We start from the raw sequence: 9,144 nt of genomic DNA on the forward strand, positions 1-9,144 counted from the left end.
GAATGACTGGGAAAGATATTTCTCACTAGGCAAGGGAATCTGGAGGTAGGTCATCTGGTAGAAATCTGGCAGATTGATCACTACAGTTCTCAAAGTGAAAGAGCGCATGTCTTTATTTTCATAAACATTTTCATATACATTATACATCTCTCATATACATAAATTTTAAAGTAAATTTAAAGTTAAATCTGTATAGTTTGCCTATCGAATTTTATTAATATTTTTAAAAATTCACATTCTTTCTCTTTAAGCAAATAATGTGTCATGAAAGCAGATTAATGGCTTGCAAAGGATCTTTAAAATAAAGAAATAACTGACCATTTTTAATTCAATTCAAGAGAAAGCTTATGTATTTTAAAATTGTGAAGAGTAAATATAAGATTCTATATAAGGTAATGTTTAATAGTCACTGCATTTAGCTTAAGATTCGGTAGTCATTAATATTTTCAGTGACCAAAACATGAAAAAACATCATGGCAAAGACTGAGAAAAAAACAAAAGAGATTTTAATGCTGTTCAAACATTGATCATATGATGTTAATATGGTGCTGGGAAACCACTCCTTTCCCCAGAGACAGAGTTGGGGTAAAATCATGCTTGAAATCTCTGAGAGATAATGGGTCATACCAATACCCCCAACACACCTGACCAAGCATTTTCACAGCTCTTCAAGGTCACTGGTCCAAGTGAAGAAAGAGTTAATTAAACCAAAAGGGTAAAAGCAGCTAATTCCCTGCAACAGCAGAAGTTTGATTTCCTTCCCAGCTGGAAAACACAGAAAGGCAGCCAATCCAGGCCACCACATGCCACAGCCATTATCTTACGAGGCCAAGACCCACTTCCTGGCTCCATCATTGCTGGAGGGAATGGGGTCAGAAGACTAAGGAAGTAAGGTGGGGACCAGAGGGGATATTAAAGGACTATCCACAGGGAATACTTCAATGTTTTCTTTTCCATTGTTAAACTTCATGACCAAAATCTTGGACAACTCACCTCCTAGAACACTAGGCTTAGACAGGAAGTAGAATTTGATGGTATTCTCAAAGACAGGCAGTGTACAAATAAACAGTGCAGGAGATGGCTACTTCTTAGTATTACCTATCTTTCAGCTACATGCTATGAAATATTACATAGCTTGCTTATAGAGCAAGTGTTTGGAAGCTAAATTAACCCCTTGACGTAAGACTAAAGCTATTCAGTAAATCAATTCTATTTCAGTACCCCCCAAAAAGGAAATAAACAAAAGAAACCCAAACAACCACCCATCCTCTCAAAATAAAATATTTACTGGAAATCATGAAATGAATTTTCGCATGTCTCCAGGTTTCCTGACTTGGGAAGAAGGAAATAACGAGATATTATGGGAGAGGTTCATCCCAGTAGTATTTCCAGACAGCCCGAAAGCAGGAAATCCTTGCAATCTTCTGAGAAAGCCTGATCTCCCAAGACTGCCAGATCAAAAGGAGCCAGAAATTCTCAAAGATCTGAGCCTTGTCTCTTTCAACTTCTGCAGAAGGGAGGAGGACACAGAATCTATCCTGGGTTGTGCTTACCCTGCACAAAAGTAATTCTCAAATATTGTGCAATCCAGGAGTGACATACATTATTTGACGGTCCTCCACTGCACTGACCATATTGCATTACTGAAATGTAGATGGCAATATGCAAGCGTGCTTCCCAAAGCTGATGAAATCCCTGATCTGTAAAAGATGCTTCTGGAAAAAAGTCTAAGCCATCCTCATCTGCCTCAGATTCTCTGGGATGTATAGAGGTATACAAATGTATAAACAAAATTTAGCTCATCTTTACTGAAAAGAAAAATATTCAGTATATCTAAGCAAAATACTATACTATCCAGTTAACACCCACCAAAGTTACATGATTGGTATCTCACTAGTTAAGTCAGTTTTCCTAGGAAAATTAAGTTAATATAAGACTTTTGAAACACAAAGGAAAGAATAATTCAGATTATAAATACTAAATACATGTGTATACCTATGGTGGATTTGTGTTGATGTATGGCAAAACAAATACAATATTGTAAAGTAAATAACCTCCAATTAAAAAACATAAATTTATATAAATAAATAAATAAATACTAAATACACGTGACATGTATTGCACCCTATGTGGATGGTAAGCTGGCCTCCACAGTGTAAATTCCAAATTGCAAGCTCTAGGATAACAGGGCACATCATCCAATATCTCAGACCACACAAGCAAAGGAAAGAAATCCTGTCTTCAAAAGGCTCTTTGAGTCAGTGTCTTCATTTGCGTGAGTGTATGGAAACTTGTTTTTCATAAAGTGTAAGAGGGGGGGAAAAAAGCTCTTATGAACAAAAAAGCTCCAGAGCCCTTGGCTGATTCCCTGTGCATTCTTGGGGAAATCTCTGAATCTGCTGTAGATAACCTATCTCCCCACAGAAACTGCTCCATAATTCATTCCTGAATCTTCCTTTTCAAGGATTTCAGGGTTTTTTTCCTCAAACATCAGAAGGCTTCTTATAAATCTCCATTGCCAGCTGCAAACACAGACTTCCCTTAGAAACAAAGATCAGAACCGAACTAATTGGGTAAAAGAGGTGTAACAGGGCCCAAGCTGCAGAACAAATCACTGAATCTTGTCCTCAGAGGAGGGCTTAGGAGTGAGGAATTCTGTGGATTCCTGTTGGCCGACAGCCTTCAGAGCGAGCCTTTGTTGTCCTCAATTCTTCTGTGCACCTATTGTGCTTTGTAACTGGTAAACCAACTTGAGAAGCGAACTGCATTTAACCACTCACCTTGAACATACACATAAAGAACGGAGCCCATGTCAGTGTCCTGGTAGAAGCACTTGTAGGCTCCAGTATCATTTCCAATCACTTCTGAAATTGTGAGCATCTTACAGAAGACGCCATCACTGCAGTCTGTGACCTCCACTCTTTTCTCAGAGCTGCTCTGATTGTTGGGCCAGAGCCACTGCAAGTCCCTCTGACCCCTGAAAAATTCATTCCAAGCAAGTATTTAAGTGAAATGCCTATGAGGCTGTTTCTAAGAAAATAGAAGGTTTAGTTCTCCAAATTATACAAACTCCTCAACAGACAGATTCACAGCCTTTTTACCTGTGATTACAGGATATTATGGACAATATGACAAAAAGGCAGAGTCTTAATTTCAGAAATTAACTCATTCATTCATTCAACAAATATTTATTAAGCATGTGCTATGTGCCAAACATTGGTAAAGACTGAGAATACAGCAGCGAACAAACCAAACTAAAATCAATGCCTTCATGGAACCTCAGTCTAACTGGAAGACACAGGCAAAAAAAAAAAGTAAATAAACTTCAATGAAGGTGAAGTGTTCAAAAAGTGAATAAAATATATTGTATAAAAGGTAGTGATAAGTCCTATGAAGAAAATTTAGAAGATGCAAAGAAACAAGTGAAGAGCTAGTTCTGGAGGGAGGCAACTTGGTGAAGTGGGCCGTATGTATATTGAGGGGGACAGAGCTTCAGGCAAAGGGAACAGCGATATCAAGGCCCTGGGGTGGATTCCTATCTGGAGTGTTAGGAGAATGGCAAGGAATCCAGAGTAGCTACAGAAGAATGGGCAGTCGGGAGAGTAAGAGGTGAGGTTAGGGTAGAAGGCAATGCAACTGTCTAAGGGCCTCACAGGACGTTGAAAGGACAGCATTAAAACACAGACTGCTTTCACTGAAGAATTTCTCTGCAAAGCCCCAAAGAAGACGGTCAACGTGAAGACAAATGTAACATTACTGACCCTTCTTTAGCGAACTTGACATCAAGTTGCAGCGACATTAATGAAGTTACTTTTAACATACTCTATCATTTTTTTCACGACATAAAAGGAGTACAGAATCTCAGGGGGTTTAAATAACCTATCTTGTCAAGGGTGGTTAAGAGGAAAATCTATGGAGAAATGCATCTTGAAATAGGAAAGCTAAGCCAACAGCACCTCTTCCTATGTTTCTTCCCCAAGGGCTGGGTATTGGTGACCTACCCTTGATAAGGGGACTAGAGTATCCTTTACACTCGGCAAGCTAAAATAGATAGGTGTCACTGTGCTGAACACTTCGCATTCATCACGCAGAAACAATGGCAACAAGCGCCCCAAGGTTCTTTGTGGACCCTCAGCACTCTTCTCAGAGGGCAAGGTTGCCTCCACCCATCATTTCATACCAAAGCCACACTGGTCCCAAGAAGCCTCTGGGTCTGACAAGCATAATCACTACATTAAACCCTAAGGTCTCTTCCTTTTCTTCCTGCGGTAGGGGCTGGAAGGCAAAATTTTAAAGCCTCTTTTTCTTGTCAAGACGACCTATTTCCCCAGTGAGCAAGAATCAAGAGCATGACTTCTTGCTAGCTGGTGAGTGACAGACATGTCAGAACCTCAAGCCAGAGCATGAGATTCACTCAGTAATATTAATGACTGAATATTAAATTGCTACTACAGTCAGAATTTTATCATAAAATAAAGTTCTTGAAAAATGTTAAACAGATGTCCAAAAGCCATGCTGAGAATAACAAATATGTCCCCAAACTTCTTTAACTCTTGGGGTACATCCTTGATAACATTTATTTATTCAACATTGATAGAGTATATATAACATACCACATGCTAGGTGCTACCAATAATGGTTAGCAGGTTGTATGTGTGCTGGTAAAGGACTGTAGGGGAAAAAAATATCAGTAAAATTGCACAGAATTTTGGGGAGAAGACCTTTCTCATGTTTTCATTATTACCTTAGTTCTTAGAAACCTCACTACTTATAAACAATTACAATGACTCTATTATAATTCTGCTGTATGAAAATTATTTTTTCTTTAATAAACAATAAGATATTTGACACAGGAAATCTGAATCTAAAAGGAATCCTTACCTGCAAGTAATCTGAAGCGTTGTGTTAGCCATAACTCTAAGTATGTCTTTTTGGATGCTGAGCCTGGGGGGATCAAGGGAAACACTAGAAAAACCTAGAAACAAATTAAATAAATGAATGCAATTACCACTGAGTCAGGGCCAATAGGAAACACCTTCCATAAACATTACACACTCTATACTTTAAAAGTCCTCTTCAGCAGTTCATTGTGTAAAACTTGTGAATTTACTTTTCACCATTCCCAGTAAAAGTTCATAAACTGTGTCATAACAGGAAGAATGGGCAGATGGTCATAAACCAACACAACAGTTCTGCAATTCATGGAGCGAGGGTGGAGTTCCTGTTTTCCTGCACTGCCAACTTCAAGGTCTTACAAAAGGATATGGGACATTGAAACCAAATGAACCTTCATCTGATGACCTCACTCCTTTGGGAAAGGACCCGCTGACATTTTTTATAAAACATAGGACGCACATTAGTTGATCAAACCGCTGATTACTGAGTACTACGTAGAGCAACTTCTACATAGTTCATCGATGTACTTTGGTGGGAAATGTCCATGACCTTATTTTCCTTTATCAATTTTCTAATGCACTTACTCTGGTAACTGAACTGCCAAGGTTGAACGATCGTACATTAAAACTAGGTGAGAGGAATTGAGAAAAGAAACATTTTCCAATGTCATATAATATGCATGTGCTTTTCCTCAGAGAACAGGACTTTAAAAAGGATAATGCTAATGAATTGCAAGTGGGGAATCTCAACTTATTGATCAAAGTGTTGAGCTTGTTCTGACACCAAGCGTGGAACACAGGAAAAGTGTCTACCTAAATATACCACACAGTTTCCTTGCCATGGGTCACTCCACAGCAAGAAAACTGAGATCTCTGCCAACTAAATGCAAAGAGCTACCAGGTGTTAAAAAACCATCAGAGAAAGAAAAACTGTCCACCATGCTAGGGTCTTAATTGATATCCAGATTTTCAAAACACCACCTTAAAAAGTGATTGATGCTAGGTAAGCACCCAAGTTTCATAAGACCCTTAACTCACATCCACTAAGAACAAATGACTCTATAGGCCTAAACTGGGATTCACATTGTTGAGCAAATAAAAGAGTATTAGCAAATATGAAAATGTATGAATAAACAAGTATGAGCAAATATTTAGTGTAAATGTGCAGAGCACTGACTCTGTGGACCCCAGCGTGAACATCTGCAGGCAAAACAAACAACTGATCACACGTGTTCTCACACACTCATTCAGATGTGCAAAATACATTGCTAGTAGATTTGTTGCTTAATATCAAATTTTATTTTAAAAACTGGAAATTGTTCTATCAATAAATCTCAGAAGCTAATAGGCATTGGACCTGACATGTTTCGGGGACAGCAGTCTTAAACCTTAGCATGTATCACAATATGACTAGGCCTACAAATCTGCCTTTTAACAAGCATTTCAGGTGAGGCAGGCAAAAATGGTTGATGGGCCACTCTTGGATAGCTGTGGTCTGGGGGGTAATGCTCAGTTATTCAGCAGAGCACTTTTCAACATGAAGGAAATAACCACCCTCAAAGTAGACAAACAGTAAAGCAAAATGTTTAGAAGCTAAAGAAAAGTCTTCCAATAATCGAGCCCTCCTGCATTTAAGGAAAGGAAAACGAAAACAATTCATTTGGATGAGCACAGATATCAAGTGTGACTGAGACATGCTCAGTTGAGAAACGTGTCAAAAACAGTAACTTAATACAATTCACATGATGACCCAAATGAGAAACAATCCATTATTTGTGCATATTCACAAGAGAAAAAAAATGGTAGTAAAGACTAAGCTCTAAATAAGCTATGCTCCCACCATCACCAAAATAAAACATTCCTGAAAATCTCTGGTAAATCACCTCCACAGATTATCACACGCTTTGGACACTCTTTCCTATGTTAAAAAAAAAAAAAAAAGTTATCCATTCATAGGGAACGAAAACAACATCATACTACTCTAGAGATGTATCTCCAACAAAAAACTATTCTACAAGGCTATCAATAATGATAACTTCAAATTCATACATGTAGACCAACGCTCAATTTCTTTTTGCTCCAATAAGCTTCATTCATTTTCATTGGCAAGTTTGAGTTCTGCTTTTCAGAAAGTTCTAAAGAAATAACTCTAAGAAGTACATACACTGCTACTCAATAAAAAGCTCTTCTATGTTCAAATCCCATAACCAAAATTAATTCATTTGTGCACTATTACCCTTCCAGCTCAAAGACAGGAAGGAGAAACAACAGTGCCTCTGTCTCTAAAATCTGATGGCATCAATTATAGCCCGATCCAATTAAGCATGTCACACACTCCAAAAGGGCAACCTCATCATCATATTCAGGGCAACCAGATTACAGTTCCTACTGCTGTGCTATGGAACACCCTGGGCTTAAAAGCAACTCACATCTTTGGGAAATACAGAACAAACCGCAAGTTCCAGAACTTCACTCTCTACCCCTAAAGGGAGACAGAGAGAGATCTTGTCAGGGACAAATGAGTGTCCCTGGTAGAGCTGGCATGGATGAACCAAGTCATTATTAGGAAAATTCAGTAACTACAGACAGATAACCCTGTTACTGTATATGCATGTGAGTGTCCTTAAAAAAAAAAAAAAAAAAAAGACAGGTGATTCTTTAATTTATAAGGAATTTTAATTTTATAAGAAGTTTCCCCTGAATTATGCCTTTTTTTTTTTTTTGCTTTTTCACCCTCTTCCTTCTGGCCCTCGGAAGAGTGGAAATCTGGAAACCAGCAAACTGGCTACAGAGAGATGAGAGAGAAAGGCGGGGTAGAGGGAAAGGGGGAGAAGGGAGAGAGAGAAAGGAAATTTATTGCAACAAGGGCATGTGTGTTCCTAATCTTGAAGGACAGAAATTTTAGACGGCAAGGAGAGTGACGAGTGGCACCCAATCTAGGTACCAAATCGCTCAGAGTTTTCAGAACGTGAACTTCTGACCGTGTGCTTACCCAAAAGACCAAAGCGTTCTGAAAGATGTTAAACTAAAACTGTTTTACAATAAGGTGTCTATTACTTGGAGACAGTTTCGGAAGCTGTCACAGCCCCGGGTCCAAGGCCCCATTCCCCTTTCTCTCCTCGAAGAGAGTGCTGTCCTGCACCAGGAAGAAGAAAACGTTTCGCTCTCCTCTGGACCCCACTTCATACAGTGGGTGTGTATAGATGAGCTCGAACCAAAAAGGAACATCCGACCATCAGACAGGGGTCCCGCTTCGACTACTACAGAGGCAGAGCTGAGCGCACGGTGCCCTCCGGCCAAGCTGGCTCCCGGCTCCCAGAGGGCTTCCTTCCCCGCGCTCGGGCAAGGATGCGCGCAACCGGACAAGGTTTCACCGCCTGTTCCCGCCTGCGGGGGCACCTCCTGCCTGCCAGCCCGGGGCGCCTTCCCACTCCCGCCTCCCAAGAGCCGGAGGGTGTATCGGCTTCTGCAGGACACTCTCCAGCCCAGGTCCCCGTCGGAAAACAGAGTCGTGGAAATGGAACTAGGCTCAAGAGACTACCAACTTTCTGGGTAAACTTGGGCTAGTTCAGTTCCCTCTTTGGTAAAAGAAAGAACACAAAGTGTCAAGTCACTTTCACCTCTCCAGCTTTACCAGTCCCGATTAGGTCCAGCTTCCAGGTCCTCTCCTCATCCCTATCTCTCCGCCCGCACCCGATCTCTCCGTTTTCTCTCTAGGGAGTGGGCTCCTTACCCACAGAGGCAGCCCGGGTCTCCACGCAGAGCCACAGAGCAAGGGCCAGCAGCGCCTTGCTCTCCATCCCGCACCTCGCGCCGGGCGCAAAGCCCAGAAATCAGGCGCCCGTTCTCTTTCTGGTCCTGCTCCGCCAAAAAGGCGCGGAGATGGACCGTGCGCAGCCGCGCAGGGCTTCGGGGCGCTCAGGGCGAGGGTGCCCCAGCTCCGGCCGCGGCTGCAGGAGCGCCTGCGGTGCCAGTGGGAAAGGATGATCCCGGCTGCCGGACAGCTCCTGGCTTTCCGTGGCGCGCAAGTGATGCCTCGCGCGGGCAGAGGAAACGCAACCATACACCTCCGGCTTTCTCGGAGTCCTGGGACTCAGTGCTGGGTGGGAGCCAGAGCCGAAACTCTAGAGCGCGGGGGCGGGGCTATGCAGGGCGGGGCTTCCCTTCGAGACCAGCCCCGCCTCTCAGCCGGGTTCGGTGCGTGGATCCGGTGCTTTCCCACGCCCACTCCATCTCTGCATCTCCCCCA

At 41.7% G+C, this 9,144-nt stretch overlaps 1 protein-coding gene across 1 annotated transcript in view; it reads right to left on the bottom strand.

Annotated features, from left to right (window-relative positions):
• The window catches only part of KDR (kinase insert domain receptor), a 44,857-nt gene extending 36,129 nt beyond the window's left edge, over positions 1–8,728 (bottom strand). The window contains exons 1-3 of the mRNA NM_001110000.3: positions 8,629–8,728; positions 4,882–4,975; positions 2,781–2,977 (exon numbers count right to left, since the gene is read on the bottom strand). Of these exons, the coding sequence (NP_001103470.1) occupies positions 2,781–2,977; positions 4,882–4,975; positions 8,629–8,695 (358 nt within the window). The 5' untranslated portion in view covers positions 8,696–8,728. The remainder of the gene's footprint in view (positions 1–2,780; positions 2,978–4,881; positions 4,976–8,628) is intronic.
• Between the last annotated feature and the right edge of the window lie 416 nt (positions 8,729–9,144).

The sequence above is a fragment of the Bos taurus genome, chromosome 6 (assembly GCF_002263795.3).
Source record: "Bos taurus isolate L1 Dominette 01449 registration number 42190680 breed Hereford chromosome 6, ARS-UCD2.0, whole genome shotgun sequence".
Lineage (NCBI taxonomy): Eukaryota > Metazoa > Chordata > Mammalia > Artiodactyla > Bovidae > Bos > Bos taurus.